At 32.2% G+C, this 20,053-nt stretch overlaps 1 protein-coding gene across 2 annotated transcripts; it reads right to left on the bottom strand.

The window, feature by feature from the left end:
- Positions 1-1,284: 1,284 nt before the first annotated feature.
- On the bottom strand, positions 1,285-16,764 carry LOC126701512 (uncharacterized). 2 transcript variants are annotated; one of them, XM_050399654.1, is made up of 2 exons: positions 16,260-16,764; positions 1,285-2,098 (listed from the first exon to the last, which is right to left on the bottom strand). In XM_050399654.1, the coding sequence occupies exons 1-2, from the start codon at positions 16,668-16,670 to the stop codon at positions 1,511-1,513; spliced, it is 999 nt and encodes a 332-aa protein (XP_050255611.1). In that variant the 5' UTR covers positions 16,671-16,764; the 3' UTR covers positions 1,285-1,510. The 2 variants fall into 2 exon arrangements, with proteins under 2 accessions (XP_050255611.1, XP_050255612.1); XM_050399655.1 differs by having other exon boundaries at positions 1,285-1,551; positions 15,713-16,762.
- Positions 16,765-20,053: the final 3,289 nt, after the last annotated feature.

Genomic DNA, 20,053 nt, shown 5'->3' with positions numbered 1-20,053 from the left:
AGTTAAACAGCCTTGACCTTTAGAGGTACCTGCAAACTTCCCAAGATAATGAAACACCATATGATCCGCGATACATAAAGAAAACACTAATGAAAATTTCTTTTGTTAGAGTCTAATTTAAACCACCTCTACAATTAACCAAGGACATTGATGGGGCTAGCTCTGACATGGACACAATAACAAATACACATCATTGACAATCATCAATTAACTTTGTAGCAAAGTTGTGACAAGAATTTCAGCTCGTGCTACCACTAAGATATATATGTCCCTAAGCATATATTAAAAAGAAAATTTAATGAACCCATTACAAGAAACACTGTATCAATAAGATAATTAATTGTTATGTATATATAAAATATTACAACATAAGCTATTGACATGGAACTCCCCTAGTTGGACAGCCTTGACCTTTAGAAATTAGAGGGAGATAAAAACTGCCCAGGATAATACAAACCCCAGATGATCCTCTACAAATAAGCAAAACACTTAATAGTTTTTAGTTTTGCTTTTTGCTTTTTTGTTTTTTAGCAAAAATTATGAAAATTTCTTTGGTATCAGAGTCACATTTGAACCTCATCTATAATTAACAAAAGGACATAGATGGGGCTAGCTCTGACATGGACACAATAGCAAACACACATTGCTTGACAATCATCAATTAACTTCGTAGTAAAGTTGTGATAAGAATTTCAGCTCATGCTACCACTAAGATATATATGCCCCTAAGCATATATTAAAAAGAAAATTTAATGAACCCATTACAAGAAACACTGTATCAATAAGATAATTCATTATTATGTATATATAAAATATTACAACATAAGCTATAGACATGGAACTCCCCCAGTTGGACAGCCTTGACCTTTAGAAATTAGAGGGAGATAAAAAGTGTCCAAGATAATACAAACTCCATATGATCCTCTAGAAATAAGCAAAACACTTACTAGTTTCTTGTTTTCGCTTTTTAGCAAAAATTGTGAAAATTTCTTTGGTATTAGAGTCACATTTGAACCACATATCTGTAATTATCAAGAGGACATATATGGGGGTACATCTGACATGGACAGTATAGCAAACACATCTATAATTAACAAGAGGAGGTAGATGGGGATACTTCTGACATGGACACTAGAGCAAACACACATCGCTTAACAATCATCATTTAACTTTGTAGTAAATTTGTGACAGGAATGTCAGCTCATGCTGCCACTAAGATATGTAAGCCCCCAAGCCAAGAGAAATAACAGGAAGATAATTTATTGAACCCATTACAAGGTACACTGCATCAATAAGATAATTCATTATCATGTATATATAATATATTACAACATAAGCAAGATTGTTTTTCACCATTACAATTTGAGCTAGACATGAAACTCCACTTGTTCGATAGCCTTGACCTTTAGAGGTACATACAAACTAGCCAAGATAATAAAACTCCAGATGATCCGCTAGAAATAAACAAAAAGACTACTATTTTTGTTTTTGTTTTTCACTAGTAGTTTAGCTAGGCATGCGTGTCACTTAATTGGACATTCTTCCTTAGAGGTACATAGTCCCCAAGATAAACGGCCTCAAGATGATCCGCTAGAGCAGACTTGTCGATGGTTTGATGATGATATGATTTGCAGACGAAGTAGACAACCGTTTGGACAACAAGAGCAATGAGAATGAGCATGAATAGGAATAAGAAGGAAAGAATTCCAACTACAATTCTGATTGCTATGTCCGGTACATTCTCCCCCACAACAATATACTCAAAAACCAAATCAATTCCAACAAAACAAGTATAAAGCAGGATAAAGAAAGCAACTGCAACTCCCATCTTACCCTTTATCAAAGTCTTGCTCTTCTTCATAGCTTGAATTCCCCTAATAGCTTCTAAAACCGATACCACACTTGCCAATTGCCAAACTATGCTTATATAAACGAACCCCATCAAGTATAAGATCACAAGAATTATTATAATCACAATTCCAATCACACTATTTAAGAAAAAGACTGCTAACATGAAGATTATTACTATTGCAACAATGTTGTAAACAAAGAGAATGGCAAAGCTCCATAGAAAAGTGACCATAAGTCTTTTCCATACCTTTGGAACAACACTGATGACCTTCTTGAAGGTGATTTTTTTGGCTGTGTAGATGCATGCAATTGTGTAAACAACTGCAGAGGTGGAAAGGAGGGATAAGATAAGGAGGATGGTAAAGTAGGCTATTTCGACGAGCCAGAAATAAGCCCATTCAGCAGAGATGTGATGAGAAAGCTTTTTATAGTTAGTAGAGTTCTTTTGTGTATTATCTAAGTCCTGATTGTGGTCAATGATTTTGGAGGAAAGGAGCTCGGAGATTTGGATTTGAGCTAGGTAGATGAAAGAGAGTGGGAGGATGAGAGCTAGAGTGATTTGGCTGAAGATTTTTTTCCTTGAAAATATGATCTTGAAGGACTCTTTGAAGATTCCAAAGAACCCCAGAAATTGAAGCTCCTCTTGTGCTCTGTCCATTATCTTCAAATTTTTTTTTTCTGTTTCCTCCTTATTCACCAAGATAAGAATGAATGAGTGATTGCTAGAGCTTGTAAATAAAGAAAGAAAGAAAGAAAGAATTGTAACCCCATGGCCATGCATATGCATGCATACACTTAAAGATATATAATAACATGTATAATATAATTTATATATATATATATATATATATATATAATAAATATTATTGATAGTCATTTTTATATTTTGTTAACTCTTTAAAATTTTTTGTAAAGATATTATTAGGTATAAAATGTAAATTGTCAATGTTTTTTCTTTTTTAAATTATTGTGAAGCACTTTATATATATATATATATATATATATTTTATGATTCATTTATTCTAAACTCTTTGGTTTTTGTACTTAATAACTCACTTGGATAAATATCTATGATGTGGTCCCACATTTGATTCTAAAATTAAGAAATAAAACTCTTTAAGAATAAATAATTTAGGACACATGACGTAAAATTGGAACTTCAATTTGGAATTATAATTTGAGTTTCTCTTAGTTTCACTTATTATTATATATATAGATATATAGATTTTAAGTTACAAGGCTCTTGACAAATAGAAGTTAAGAATTTTTACAAGTAAAGGTGATTCGTATAATCATTTAATTAGTAAAATTACCTTTTATTAAAATAATGATAACTTTTATATAAATTAAGATGTTCACTCTCAATAAAAATGGCCTTTATTAAGTTAATGTTTTAGTCTCAATAAATTAAGATGTTCACTCTCTAACTTCTTCAAAAACTATAATGGATTCTAATTTCTTATAAAGTCTCATTAATGTTTTAGTCCTTTCTTATTAATCCAATATATTTGTAAGGGTGTTGCTGTGTGTGTGTGGAAGCATGGGTTCTCTTTCTCTTCTTCACCACTTCTTTCGAATGTCCCCAAATCTTTTGTGTTGTAATTGTAATTGTAATTCATTATGCTGCAAAGATCACTTTGTAGATGGTGTTTTGTAAGTGATAGTCCTAGAGTGGCTACTCAAAGTGTACCATTAGCATAGGCACTGAAGTGAGTTGTGGGTTCAACTCCCATTTGAATCCAAGTCAAAAGGCCATTTACATGTCACGTGGAAAGAGGAGCTAAAACAACCCAAAAGGATCAAAATTAAAAATCTTGATTGGTATTAGAGCATTTAGATCATATAGGGTTGAAAATAGGAATTTTATTTTTACATTCTTCCATATGCATGCCACTTCCACTGATAGGAGTGTAACAATTACCAAACTTTCTTTCAATTTTTTGGAGTCTTTTTCTTCATAATGCCACATGTCATGTTTGGATTGGCTTCGTTTTTGGACTCAGTTCAAGATGGGAGTTGAGTTTGCTACAATCGTAAACCCATATTATGGTGAAGGCTAGTAGCATTGGCTCATGAGTTGCAAACAAAAGCATTATCTTGCGAATAAAAGAAATTATACCACAGATATAAGAAGCAAAGGAGACGGGCTTGTGATAAAAAAGGGATACTTTAGAGTGATGTGAACGGGGGAGAGAGAGTATTGTCCATGTGTGATCAAGGACCCAAGAAACTTGTTTTGGTCTTTGTGGCATTTGACACAAGAATATGTTTTGTTGAAAAATTGTAAATGAAGTAGTATAACTATATAAGGTTGCTGAAGAACACATTAAAGTTCCCACCAACTTGGCTTTTATAGAGGTCTCTAAGGATGTCTAAAATCCCTAGGGACTATTCTCAACTGGTGGTTCTTTTGAGTTTTGGTAATTTTGATCCATGGGTTTCATGGGAAAGTAAAATAATTTGGTTTAGTGTTGATTTTGTGTAATATGGTTAGTGGAGGTCACTTGGTTGGCTTCCCTTAAAAGTTTACAGCCTATTGAAGCAGTTAAATTTGGGGGATTATTTATGTCACTGAGCATTTAATGATAGTGGTTTTTTTTTTTTTTTTTTTTTTTTTTTTTTTTTTTTTTTATAAAGAGATAATTATAATATACTGCTAATCTCATTATTTGAACACTTCTTCCTTAGATCCGCAAGCACTTTGTGCATGGGGAGGTGACAATTTAGTTACAAAGCCCTTGGTAAATTTATCATTAAATATTGATGGTGAATTTATCATTAAATGTTAATCAACATGAAATAATGTATGAACGTGAAATATTCTTACAATAAAGTTTTATTTTTTAGATTTTGACTTACACATGGCACACTTATGGGCTCATGGACTTGTATATGCTCCAAACCCACGTTCTTCTTCTTCCTTTGAGCTCAAAAGTGTACCAAAATCCTTTCTTGGGCCCTCTAGATCATACCTCCAAAAGAGATTCCTCCAAGTAGACTTAAGTTGTGCCCCCGGGGCGTGGCGCATTGGTAGGAGTCCTAGATTTGGTCACACCTACGAGTGTAGGAGTTGCCAAGTTTGAGTTGTGCGCTTCGCAAAAATGCTGTGCCACGATGCGGATAGCTCTAATATGCTTAGGGGTGCCCTACGCCATCAATAACGGGTTTAAGTGGGTCGGGTCAATGATCACACACATGAGACCTTTTTTTTGTTCATAAAAAAGAAAAAAGAAAAAAGAAAAAAAGAAAAAAGTAGACTTAAGTTGTGTTTGGTTGGAGGTGAAATATGAATGATAGAAAATAAAGGAGAGATAATAGGATTGGGTGCTATTTGATAAGGAGAGAAAAGTTGAAGGATTTTTGATAAGGCCCATACATTTTCTCTTGAGCCCACAAAAAATTAATCTCTCCAATTTGGAGAGAAAGCAAGTGTGAAAAGCTTGTTGCCAACAAAGTTACCAAATTACTCCAATCTATATATATATATATATATATATATATATATATATATATATTAATAAGTAAAATTTAAAGAAAATCCAATTGGATTTTACAATTGAAATCCAATTTTGCACTATGTATCTTAAATTATTTATTTTTAGAGAGTTTTATTTCTAAATTTTAGAGTAAATTGTGGGACCACATTATAAATATCCATCCAAGTGAGTTTTAACGTACAAAAACCAAAAAGTTTAGAATTAATGAATATAAAAAAAAAAAATTAAAAATGGACAATTTACATTTTCTACTTAATAATATTTTTACAAGACTTTCAAAAAAGTTAAAAAAATTATATAAAAATGACGATCAATAATATTTAAATTATATATAAAAATTATATTATGTATATTAATTTATATCTTTTAAATATATCCATTAATATATCTCACCTAACCTACAACCACCTTCACCACATGATTCATCTCTTTCATCTCTTTTGCAGCTTGTCTGCAGTCACAGTATGTCTCTCACTCTTCTTTTTCTTTTCTGCTTCACAATTCATATCTTACATTGGCTTCAAAACTGTCTCCCATTAGAACATGTCTAAGTTGAGGTTCTAGCGAATCTCTGTAGACTAGAAGAGAGCTAGTTGAGTTTTCTATCTTTGGATTTGTGGTGCTTTGTCCAGGTGGTCTATTTTGGTACTTTGCTTTGTTTTGTCTTTTTTTGTTTTGTTTTGTTTTTTTTTTTTTTTTTTTGGATTTTTGTTTTTGTTTTGTTGTTGTTGTTGATTTCTACTCTGTACTAGTTGTTGTCATTGAGGGAAATTCAATTTCTCTTAATCTATATATATATATATATAAAACCGAAGCCTTTGAAACTCTCACAATTTTCCACATCATCATTTTAATTTAAAAAAATTTTAATTTTTAAAACTAAATAGTAAGAGAGTCCTAAAAGGAGTCTCTTATATATATATATGTATATATATATATATATATATATATATTTATATGTGGGGCCCAATAATTTGTGGCCCTGGCTCATTTGTTCATTGGGGCCCAAGGCCCGAGCCGAGGAAGGTTATAGCCCAGGCTCGGTAATACAAGTACAGAATAGTTTTGGGACACAGCCGAGGATGATTCAGTCTTCGGCATGTCCGAGGTCTCACTGGAAGGAAGGGCAAAAATGGTATAGGAGCAGTTTGAAAAAATCTAAAATATCTAGGTCAACGGAGAAGGATACGCTGGAAGGTATAACGACCAGGGAAAGCTGCCCTTACTGCCATTCAATACTCTGCACCTGACAGAGCCATACTCTCCAACTTTTACAACCACCCCCAACCACTCTGGATATGGGCTGATGGGACAAGTATCAGTCTTGGAAAAGTCGATCCTACACGTGGACGAAGGATAAGGAACACATGCGAGTATAAAAGGAAAAGTAAGCAATTCAGAGAAGGGGCTGGGAAAAATGGCTAAGAACCAGAGCCTCCCAGCCCGCCTCCAGGAGAAAAGCTCCTAAGGCGAACACGATTTAACTACGTATGCCCACCACGAAAAACCACTGTCTTGTGACTCAGGCCTAGCCTTTCAAACCCACGCTCTATAAATGACATTGTTTGGGCCTTTTTACGTACGAACCCAACGCTGTTACGGGTCGTTACAAATCGCGTCCTTACAATATATAATAGACAAAATCTTTGAAAATCCTAAAGCAATCTCCTCTGTCCGTCTTCACTAAGAGAGAAAGCCCTAAGCTTCAATTTCTTTGGTACGCTTGCTATTGCTTTCTCTTTTATATATATATATATATATATATATATATATATATATAATAGACAAAATCTTTGAAAACCCTAAAGCAATCTCCTCTGTCCGTCTCCACTAAGAAAGAAAACCCTAAATTTCTCTTTTATATATATATATATAATAGACAAAATCTTTGAAAACCCTAAAGCAATCTTCTCTGTTCGTCTCCACTAAGAGAGAAAACCTTAAACTTCAATTTCTTTGGTACACTTGCTATTGCTTTTTCTCTTTTTTGTGAATTAGTTTTTCTTTGCTTTTGTTTTGTATGGAGTAGTACTTTACAAAATATAGTATAACTACAAGTATTGTAGTAAGTTTGCTAACTTTTTGTGTGGTTCAAAGATGCTATATTCTATATTATTTTAGATTATATAACCTTAAGCTTTACCTTATGGAGACGTATGTACAAGTTTTCAATTATTTTTGTGTGGATATTTTCTCATAGCTATGGAGTAAGGTATATGCGCTATATGTTATCTTATGTTTTCTCTTATGGTGTCATGCTTCTTTGTTTATTAATTAAAGATTATGTTGGAAGCCTATATTATTTGCACCTTCAAAGTGTTCGACAATGTTTGAACCAAATTTTTCATCAATTAGGAAGAATTGGATAAAAAAAACTTAGAAAAACTTTCCATCCTTACTGAAATTGTCTCGCAATAATGACTTTTTTTTTTGTTTTGTTTTTATAATTTGTAGGTTTTGTAGGTTTTGAATGTTTTGATTTTTAATTTTATTGTCTTTTGAAAGTTTGACCATCTAAATTTTTGGGTTCAATTTTTTGCAATATTTGAAACAGTTTAGCAAATTTCAACTATTATAACTATAGATTATTCTCTTGAAGGTAACCTATCTTTCTCTTATATTTCTCTATTTGGTAGTCATATATATTTTGTTTTGTTTCAATAATTTCTAGGCAATGCCAGTAAATTTTCTGATTTTTTTTCCCCTTTCGAATGTTTTAACATCAGAACTTTTTAGTTATTTTTTTTCAATATCTAAATTTGGCTTATTCATCAAATTGTAACTCAAAAAGATAGGAGCAATTCACGTAATAGTATAGTTTCATAATTAATTTAAAATTTTATAAAATTATTTTAGTCTATTATAAATAGGTAAGTTCCCGTGCGTTGCACGGGTTTCCGACTAGTATATATATATATATATATATATCACCAGGAGGCCTAGGACCATGTCTTCTGTGAACTTTCATTAAACTTGCATCTCATAACAATACAAATAATCTACCAAGTAAAGTTAAAAAAAAAAAAAAAAAAAGACATGTCCAGGTTTTTTTTTTTTTTTTTTTTTTTTTTTTTTCCTTAGTTTTTTTTCCAGCGATTTAATATAATATATATATATAAATATATATATATATATATATATTGTGGGGCCCAATAATTTGTGGCCCTGGCCCATTTGTTCATTGGGGCCCAAAACCCGAGCCGAGGAAGGTTATAGCCAGGCTCGGTAATACAAGTACAGAATAGTTTTGGAACACAGCCGAGGATGATTCAGTCTTCGGCATGTCCGAGGTCTCACTGGAAGGAAGGGCAAAAACGGTATAGGAGCAGTTTGAAAAAATCTAAAATATCTAGGTCAACGGAGAAGGATATGCTGGAAGGTATAACAACCAGGGAAAGCTGCCCTTACTGCCATTCAATACTCTGCACCTGACAGAGCCATACTCTCCAACTTTTACAACCACCCCCAACCACTCTGGATATGGGCTGATGGGACAAGTATCAGTCTTGGAAAAGTTGATCCTACACGTGGACGAACGATAAGGAACACATGCGAGTATAAAAGGAAAAGTAAGTAATCCAGAGAAGGGGCTGGGAAAAATGGCCAAGAACCAGAGCCTCCCAGCCCGCCTCCAGGAGAAAAACTCCTAAGGCGAACACGATTTAACTACGTATGCCCACCACGAAAAACCACCGTCTTGTGACTCAGGCCTAGCCTTTCAAACCCACGCTCTATAAATGACATTGTTTGGGCCTTTTTACGTATGAACCCAACGCTGTTACGGGTCGTTACAAATCGCATCCTTACATATATATATATATATATATATATTATATAATAACAAAAGGAAAATAATATGAGTTTATATGAATGATATGTTAATTTTTATAAAATGTTATTTTATTAATTTTAATTAATAATAAGTAATATTTTCTTCTGATTTAACGAGTAAAAAGAAATAGTATATACTACGTATTATGTAATAAGGGTATTAGAATAAATTTATATAACTACATTTTCTATCCTCCAACTTTATTGCTCAATCAAATAAAAAAGATTTTCATCCTTCCAATTTTTCATTCCTCCAACCAAACTATAAGTACCAAAAAGCTCCATAGGATGAGATAAAATAGAAAAGAAATCAGGCTTGTTGGGCTATTTTGTTGTTTGGGCTTCTAATAAGCGGGTTTTTGCAAAAAATAAAAATAAAAATAAAAATCGTCCTCAACATTATTTAAAGACCCAAAAAAGCAATAACAACTGTCTTGTTTTTCTTAATTCCATATCATGATGGAGGGTGTGAAAGGCTATGCTAGAGGGCTCGGGTGCACCAATAGTATCATAGCAGAGATGTGGGCTCTAAGGGATGGGTTAATCCTAGCCAAGGAGATGGGATTGACTAATTTAATCATTTAACTTGATGCTTTGAGTGTTGTAATCCTTATGAATAATGAGTCTGAAAATTTCGTGATGCAACCACTCTTAACTGATTACAGGAATCTCCTGAAGGAAATCCCAAATAAGCACGTGATTCAATTTTTACCGTGAAGCCAATTAATATGTGGATGCATTGGCAAAGCTAGGAGCACAATCCTTATCTCATTTTGTTGTATTTTGTAACCCACCGGTTGTGGTGGAGACTTTGTTAGCTTTGGATAAAACTAATATGCATTGTAATAGACTTGTGAAATCTTAGTTAAATGTTAACTCATGGTTTACCCAAAGAAAAAAAAAAACTGTCTTGTTTTTCTTGCCTCTTGCATTGGGAGTTGCTTGTGCTTATATAGTTCTATTATCAAAGAGTCCATTTTCCGGCCTAAAAATAATAATAATAATAATAATAAAATATAAAAAAAAGCCATTGTCATCGGTTTTGATGCGATCACTTTCTACTCTTGAGTCTTGAGCTATGAGTTTTTTTTTTTTTTTTTTTTGACTATGAGTTGACCATCTAATTTTAATTATAATGATATTGAAAAATAATGCAGATTCCATAGTCCATACTCATTAGCTGCAGTGGGGATTTCGTTTTAACTCTTGAGCTTTGAGTTGGCAATCTAATTTTAAATTTTAATTTTTAAATTATAAGTAATGGTATTAAGAAAGGGCCCGTTTGGTAACATTGTTCTAGTAACATTATTTATATTTTTTGGAAATACGTATGTATGAAAAAGTGTGTAAAAATATATATAATATTGTTTAAAAACTGAAAATTGTTGCTTAAAATTCCATACCATTAGTTTTTGCCAATATATTGTTTATAATTGATGGCAGCAAGGAAGCAGAGAGCAGCGGTAGGAAATGTTTCACTTTCTTCTTTCCTTCCCCTTCTTTTTTGGGAGTGAGTAGTAAGCAATGACGCGTATTCTTATAGTTTACAAATTATTAGATAATGAAAGAATAATTCTAGTACCACACGTTTTAGGAATGCTTTGTCACAACTATGTTATGTGATAAAACTTTGATTGGCAAAGAAAGAATAGCGGATTTATGTGATAGTGACAAATGGCTGATTATAGTGACAATCGTGACAAAGTGCCGTATGGCAAAAGAATTATTCGGTAAATAAATCCAAAAAATGTCAATCATCTCACCTAATAATATTACCTGGGATGAAAATCCCACCTTCATCTCCATCCAATTGGACAACTGGAGTAATATTAATGAAGGAAGCAGCTCCGCACCTATAATCATAAAATTTGGGACACCATAAGATCAGGCCAATGTGCCGTCTCTATTTCAAGGTATAAAATTTACGACATCTTAATAACTCCAACCATTGGCTTGATTTCTCAAAGCCTAGCAGGAAAGTAAGTAGTAGTTTCCATAGACAGTGCTGCTTCTGATTAAGTTTTAGGCAAGTCATGGGGCACCATAGTCTAAGTTGCCTTGCAAGACATGGGATATCAATATCATAGTCTAAGAGACTAAGATCAATTTCTGGCTTAAAATAAAAACAAAGAGACTAAGACCTAGACCAAGACAAAGGCCCTGTTTCCACATTAAAGGCTATTCACTTATTCCCAATCCCAACAATGTTTATCAAAACTTCCTTCTTTTCTCCAAAAATTATCAGAACCTTTTTTGTTCTTGGAGTCACATTTTTCTTGGCCTGAAGGAAGCTATAGATTTATGGGAAAATTTAAGAAATGTCCTAATGGTATTGGTTTAGTAAATATTTTTAGAAACTTTTGATAGAAAAAGAAAGAATTAATTGATTTTTTTTGACAATTTTTATAATTTTCATAAAAATGATATAAAAATTTTACTAAAATAATCAATTAACAAATGCTCTAAGAGCACTTGTTAACCAAACCCTAAATTTATTATTATTATTTAGGGCTAGAAAATGAAAGTTGGATTGATCCTTGTGTTTGGAACCACATCGAAAATAGATAAGCTAACTTTGACATGGACACAATAACTTATATACATTGCTTAATACTTTTTTTTTGGTTGATACATTGCTTAATACTTTGAGCATGTTAAATCATCAACTAACTTCTTCTTCTTCTTTCTTCTTTTTTTTTTTTTTTTTTTTTTTTTTTTTTTTTTTTTTTTTTGAGAATGAAATCATCAATTAACTTGGTAGTCAAGTTGTGACATGCTGAACAGTTAACACCATTTGAGCTAATGCTAACCCAAGAAAAATAACAAATAAGAAAATTTAACAGAACACCCACTACATGAAACGCTACATCAATATGATTATGATGATTCATTAAAACATCATGTATAAATTTTACTACATAAGCTAAGCAAGATTGTTTTTCACCCCAAGTTAAGCTTAGACATGTAACTCCCCAAGTTAAACAGCCTTGACCTTTAGAGGTACATACAAAGAGGTACATACAAACTTCCCAAGATAATAAAACTCCAGATGATCCGCTAGAAATAAGGAAAACATTTAATGAAAATTTCTTTCGTTTCCACATCTGAACCACATCTGCAATTAACCAAGGACATTGATGTGGCTTGCTCTGACATGGACACAATAACAAACACACATCGCTTGACAATCATCAATTAACTCTTTTTTTTTTTTTTTTTTGAGAAAACAGTAAGAAATTTCATTAATTTAAATCAGATTAAAATACAACATCCAAATCACTAGGTAGATCTTCATCAATTAACTTTGTAGTATAGTTGTGACAAGAATTTCGGCTCATGATGCTACCACTAAGATATATATGCCAGTAAGAATATATTAAAAAGAAAATTTAATGAACCAATTACAAGAAACACTGTACCAATAAGATAATTTATTATCATGTATATATAATATATTACAACATAAGCAAGATTATTTTTCACCATAACAAGTTAAGCTATGGACATTGAACTCCCCCAGTTGGACAGCCTTGACCTTTAGAAATTAGAGGGAGATACAAAATGCCCAAGGTAATACAATCTCCAGATGATCCTCTAGAAATAAGCAAAACACTTATTAGTTTTTATTTTTAGTTTTTGTTTTTTAGCAAAATTTACGAAAAGTTCTTTGGTATTAGAGTCACATTTTGAACCACATCTATACTTGTGGTTATAGTCTTATAGAGGTCAGCTCTATAGTACTAGTATGCAGTATGATTCAGCAAAAAAAAATAGTTTGTAGTATGAAAGAGTCCATTCTCCGGCTTTAAAAAATTAAAAATTAAAAAAAAAATAATAATAAAAAGCCATTCTCATCAGTTTTGGTGGGATCATTTTCTATTCTTCAGCTTTGAGTTGACCATCAAACTTTAACTGTAATGACATTGAAAAATAATGCAGAGTCCATACTCATTAACTGCGATTTCGTTTTATACTCTTAACTCTTAAGCTTTGAGTTGGCAATCTAATTTTCAATTATAAATAATGGCATTAAGAAAAGTAAAGCCATTAGTTTTTGCCCTTTCTAAAATGGAAAATAAGTCATTTTAATTTCATAGTAGGTTCGTGTTTGGTAGCCAAATATATTGTTCATAATTGATGGCAGCATGGAAGCAGAGTAGCGGTTGGAAATGTTTCACTTTCTTCCTTCTTTCCCCTTCTTGTTTTGGAGTGACCAATGAGCCAATAACCGTGAACTAATAGTTTACATATTATTAGGTAATGAACGAATAATTCTATAGTACCACACACTTTCACAACACTTAGTCACAATTGTTTTATTTCATAGACACTTTGCCACAATTGTTTTATGTTACAGACAGTGAATAGTAGAGAAAAAAATTAAAAAAAGTCCGGGAGATAATGACAAATAGTTAATCATAATCTGCGTAATAGGACAGTTATAACAAAGCTTATGTGGAAATTGTGTGGTATGAAAATCATTCTGTAATAAAATAAATCCGAAAAACTGTCAATTATCTCACCTAATAACATGACCTGGGATGAAAATCCCATCTCAATCCAATTGGACAATTGGAGTGATATTAATGGAGGAAGCAGCTCCGCACCTACAAGCTACAATCTTGACTTGCCCAGTCAAAATTTGCGACACCTTAAGATCAGGCCAATGTGCCATCTCTAAGTTGCCTTGCAAGGCATGGGATATCATAATTCAAGAGACCAAGACCAATTTCAAACTTACAGTAAAAACAAAGAGACTAAAGACCAAGGGCCACCCCAAGACAGAGACCAATTTCCACATTCAAGGTTATTCCCAATCCCTACAATGTTTATCAAAACTTCCTTCTTTTTTTCCACAAAAATTCAAAATTCCGTGTGTTTGTTCTTAGAGTCACATTTTTCTTGGCTTGAGGGAAGCTATAGATTTATTTTTATCATTATTTGGGGCCAAAAGACGGAAGCAGGATTGAAGCTAGCTCTGACATGGACAAAGTTATGAATAATTATTAGGTACTCTCGGAGCACGAAGAATAGTGCCCCTCCTTTCATATTTATGGTAAAGTCCACTTATTAAATTCATGGTGGGGTCCACTATTAATGTGAGAGAAGGGAGCACCATTTCACTATTCTTTGAAAGTACCTAAAAATTTTCCGTTATGATATAATATCGCTTAATACTTTGAGCTTGTTAAATCATCAATTAACTTGGAAGTTAAGTTGCATCATGCTTAACACCATTGAGCTAATGCTACCACTAAGAAATATAACTATATAAGCCCCCAAGAAAAATAACAAATAAGAAAATTTAACAGAACACCCATTACGTGAAACACTACATCAATAACATAATTCATTAAAAACATCATCTATATATTACAACATTAAGCAATATTGTTTTTCATCACAACAAGTTAAGCTAGACATCATTCTCAAAAAAAAAAAGAAAAAAAAAAAAAAAGAAGTTAAGCTAGACATGTAACTCCCCCAGTTAAACAGCCTTGACCTTTAGAGGTACCTACAAACTTCCCAAGATAATAAAACTCCATATGATCCGCTATAAATAAGGAAAACACTTATGAAAATTTCTTTTGTTAGAGTCACATTTGAACCACATCTACAATTAACCAAGGACATAGATGGGGCTAGCTCTGACATGGACACAATAACAAACACACATCGCTTGACAATCATCAATTAACTTTGTAGTAAAGTTGTGACTTTCAGCTCATGCTACCGCTAAGATATATATGCCCCTAAGCATATATTAAAAAGAAAATTTAATGAACCCATTACAAGAAACACTCTATCAATAAGATAATTCATTATTATGTGTATATAAAATATTACAACATAAGCTATAGACATGGAACTCCCCCAGTTGGACAGCCTTGACCTTTAGAAATTAGAGGGAGATAAAAACTGCCCAAGATAATACAAACTCCAGATGATCCTCTAGAAATAAGCAAAACACTTATTAGTTTTTAGTTTTTGCTTTTTTGTTTTTTAGCAAAAATTGTGAAAATTTCTTTGGTATTAGAGTCACATCTGAACCACCTCTATAATTAACAAAAGGACATAAATGGGGCTAGTTCTGACATGGACACAATAGCAAACACACATCGCTTAACAATCATCATTTAACTTTGTAGTAAATTTGTGACAGGAATGTCAGCTCATCCTACCAACAAGATATGTAAGCCCCCAAGCCAAGAGAAATAACAGAAAGATAATTTATTGAACCCATTACAAGGAACACTGCATTAATAAGATAATTCATTATCATGTATATATAAATATATTAGTACAACATAAGCAAGATTGTTTTTCACCATTACAAGTTAAGCTAGACATGAAACTCCCCTAGTTCCATAGCCTTGACCTTTAGAGGTACATACAAACTAGCCAAGATAATAAAACTCCAGATGATCCGCTAGAAATAAACAAAAAGACTACTGTTTTTGTTTTTGTTTTTGTTTTTCACTAGTAGTTTAGCTAGGCATGCGTGTCACTTAATTGGACATCCTTCCTTAGAGGTACATAGTCCCCAAGATAAACGGCCTCAAGATGATCCGCTAGAGCAGACTTGTCGATGGTTTGATGATGATATGATTTGCAGACAAAGTAGACAACCGTTTGGACAACAAGAGCAATGAGAATGAGCTTGAATAGGAATAAGAAGGAAAGAATTCCAACTACAATTCTGATTGCTATGTCCGGTACATTCTCCCCCACAACAATATACTCAAATACCAAATCAATTCCAACAAAACAAGTATAAAGCAGGATAAAGAAAGCAACTGCAACTCCCATCTTACCCTTTATCAAAGTCTTGCTCTTCTTCATAGCTTGAATTCCCCTAATAGCTTCTAAAACCGATACCACACTTGCCAATTGCCAAACTATGCTTATATAAACGAACCCCATCAAGTATAAGATCATAAGAATTATTATAATCACAATTCCAATCACACTATTTAAGAAAAAGACTGCTAACAAGAAGATTATTACTATTGCAACAATGTTGTAAACAAAGAGAATGGCAAAGCTCCATAGAAAAGTGACCATAAGTCTTTTCCATACCTTTGGAACAACACTGATGACCTTCTTGAAGGTGATTTCTTTGGCTGTGAAGATGCATGCAACTGTGTAAACAACTGCAGAGGTGGAAAGGAGGGATAAGATAAGGAGGATGGTAAAGTAGGCTATTTCGAAGAGCCATAAATAAGCCCTTTCAGCAGAGATGTGATGAGAAAGCTTTTCATAGTTAGTAGAGTTCTTTTGTGTATTCTCTAAGGCCTGATTGTGGTCTATGATTTTAGAGAAAAGGAGGTCGGAGATTTGGATGTGAGCTAGGTAGATGAAAGAGAGTGGGAGGATGAGAGCTAGAGTGATTTGGCTGAAGAGTTTTTTCCTTGAAAATATGATCTTGAAGGACTCTCTGAAGATTCCAAAGAACCCCAGAAATTGAAGCTCCTCTTGTGCTCTGTCCATTATCTTCAATTTTCTTTTTTCTGTTTCCTCCTTATTCACCAAGATAAGAATGAATGAGTGGTTTGCTAGAGCTTGTAAATAAAGAAAGAAAGAAAGAAAGAAAGAATTGTGATGCTCTTATAGTAAAGCAGATGGTTTGACTTTGTCAACTACTATGTGGGCGTGTGTTTTTATTTATTTATTTAATAATATTAATTTTATTTTAACTACAAGCAGTTCTACTTCTAAGAAACTTCAAACTAAGTTCAAAGTTCTTTCCCCCAAAAATAAATTCTAAGTTCTATAAACAAAAACGTGTTTGTGGGAATCTACGTCAGTGTCAACTGTCAAATGGGAAACAACCCTCGTATTTGTTTGAATTACTGAAAGGATAAAGAAAAAAACAATTTGTATAATGATTGATTTTTTTGAAAAAAAAAAAATTTCTTTCACACTTAATTTATTTCTTTTAAAAAATAAATTGTTGCGTTGGGAGATAATTTTAGTTTTTAATCTACTACTATGTGGTTTCTCAATACCATTAAATCAATATGGGGTTCACTTATTTTTTAGAGTAGTTGAATCTTATAAATTGTTTTTTATTATGTCCTTAATATTTAAATAAATATTAACTAATAGTATTTTGATATTTATTTAAATATTTTTCACAATATGTACTTCACTTTCCTATAATAATAAGTTATAATGGGGATAGAAAATTTGAATTATTGATGTTTCTATATTAAATACTGAAAAGTGTTCTTACCAAAAAATAAAAAAAATAAAAAAATACTGAAAAGTTTTTGGTAGCTGGCAGTTGGCACACAATAATATGTTGTCTATTTGTTCCATTAAATCAGAAAATAAAATAATACAAAGAACAGAATCAAATTAATTATTTTTTGTAAAAGAAAAAAGGAATAGCTAAACCTTATCTATAAGAGATGGGTTCAGGGGTGTAATTCTAAAAAGTTACACATTTTTTAAAATATTGGATTTAAGGACTCTTATTAATGCTAATATTTTGATGGGTTATGCTAATGAGTGCCCTTAGGGCACTGGTTAATAATCCATTTTAGGAAAGTTTTGATACCTCTTTTATGGAAAATGAAAAAAACTGTCAAAATATTAATTACTTTTTTTTCATTTTTCATAAAAAATTTCTTTAAATGAATTATTAATGAGTGCCCTTAGGGCACTTGTTAGCATTTCCCTATTTTGATTAGGATCTCATTAATCATCCTTTATTTATTATATTTTATATCTATCTCTAACCCAAAAAAAAAGTGTTATATTTGACTCTCTCTTTACGTTTCTCTTACTGTCTATCATAGCAAACCTTGAAACCTGTTCATCCATAGATTCTTCAATACCCTATGAAATTTGAATCCAAATCTTCTGTCCCACTTTTCCTGCTCCACCAATAAAAACATGCCACGTGTTCACCTAATTAATTAAATACTACTATTAATTAATAACGGTAGTATTAATAAGTCAATAATGATAGTATTTAATTAATTAGGTGAACACGTGGCATGTTTTTATTGGTGGAGCAGGAAAAGTGGGACAGAAGATTTGGACTCGTGAAATTTCAGATAGAGATGTAGAGTTCTTGTCACTCATAGGACCATTGACATAACTTGTAGTCACTCCAAAAGCAGCACCAAAACTTCCAAAACTCAACTTGGTTCTTTCAGACTCTCCATGGATGCTAAAGTTGGTTGTTGCTGCCTATATTCCTTGAATTGTTAAGTTAGTCCGTATGTAGTCTAGGGCAGATGATTTTTATTCTTACCTGGGGCATGTGTACTTTTAAATAAGAGTTTGTTGATTTGGTTATCCAATCAATTAAAAAAAGAAAAAAAAAAGAGTTTGCTGATTTGTAAGCTAAGTTATGGTTGTAATAATTATTTAATGTTTTCTGAACGTTGTACATGTGTTTTGCTACTTGAAAACTATAGATTTTGTCATTTTCTATCTCTATTGCCTAGTTAATTCTCTTTTGAATGAATTATTGCAATTGTAGGCATGTGTTTCTGTCAATCTTCTTGCTGAAGGAGTTACATCTTCCACAACATCAGCTTGTTATTCTTCTAAACCATATTTATGTCCTTGATTCTAAAAGAACCAAGTTGAGTTTTGGTGTTTATTTTGGAGTGACTACAAGCTATGTCAGTGTTCCTGTGAGTGACAAGAGCTCTACATCTCTATCTGAAATTTCATAGGGTATTGAAGAATCTATGGATGAACAAGCTTCAAGGTTTGCAATGATAGACAGTGAGAGAAATGTAGAGAGAGAGAGAGAGAGAGTCAGAAGTAAGACTTTTTTGGGCTTTAAAGATAGGTATAAAATATAATAAATGAGGGATAATTAATGAGATCCTAAGATGTAACTCCTCTAGCAAGTATATTTGTATTTTGTTATATTTTGGGCTTGAAAATATATGAGTTATTTTCAAGCAATTAATGAGATCCCAAAAATGAGATGTAACTCCTCTAGCAAGCAATTAATGAGATCCCAAAATAAATGAGTTATTTTGGGCTTGAAAATAACTTATTTAGTATTTTGTTGAAAATATGTTAAAGTATATTTGTATTTAAAAAAAAAAATGAGATTTTAAAAAGTAGTATATAAAAGTTAAAAGTAAAAAACCTAGCTTATAAGCCAATGCTAGATAGACTTGTCAAACAATGCAAATTGCTTATCCAAAAGCTCATAATCCCGATTATTAAATAGCTCAGAAATTATAAACATTTTGCTCACATTTCTAATAATTTATATGGCTAGAATAAATTTTTATTTTTATTTTTAAAACATAACAGGGTAGATTAGTAATTGCACTTGGAGATATGTTCTTCCAGTCTACAGCAATCGAGAGTGGAAAACAAGTCATGTCCTAATCTACTGGATAAAGACATACATAATTCAGCAAAAAAAAAAAAAAAAAAAAAAAAAAAAAAAAAAAAAAAAGAGAAGAAGGATAAAGGGTAAAGACATAAAGGGGTCCTCGAGAATTAATAATGCAAGCGAAGTGAACGCGCTTTCACTTTTTTATTTTTGAATTCAAATCAAATAATCAAATAATTTGCTTCCGACTTCAAATAATCAAATAACGCGTTTATGCGTATATGAATGCTTTTTTGTTTTGCCAGATGTGTTGGGTAGGACGAAAATGCAAGTAAAAAAGGAATATTTTTTGTGCTTTGTGTTCAATGGAAAACAAGTCAAAAAGTGTGAGAATTTTTTTTAAAAAAATTAAAATTATTAAAAAATTAAAAATCACTAAAAATAAACTGCAGACCACCCAAAAAAAAAAAATTTCTAACGGTAACCTCTCTCTTTTTACAGTTTGCCTTCTCTTTATCTGTACACATACGCGGTTGAGCAGTCTTGACCAACTTTT

This window comes from Quercus robur, chromosome 10 (genome assembly GCF_932294415.1).
Source record: "Quercus robur chromosome 10, dhQueRobu3.1, whole genome shotgun sequence".
NCBI classification, from domain to species: domain Eukaryota; kingdom Viridiplantae; phylum Streptophyta; class Magnoliopsida; order Fagales; family Fagaceae; genus Quercus; species Quercus robur.
This window is presented reverse-complemented; position numbering and strand designations above follow the sequence as displayed.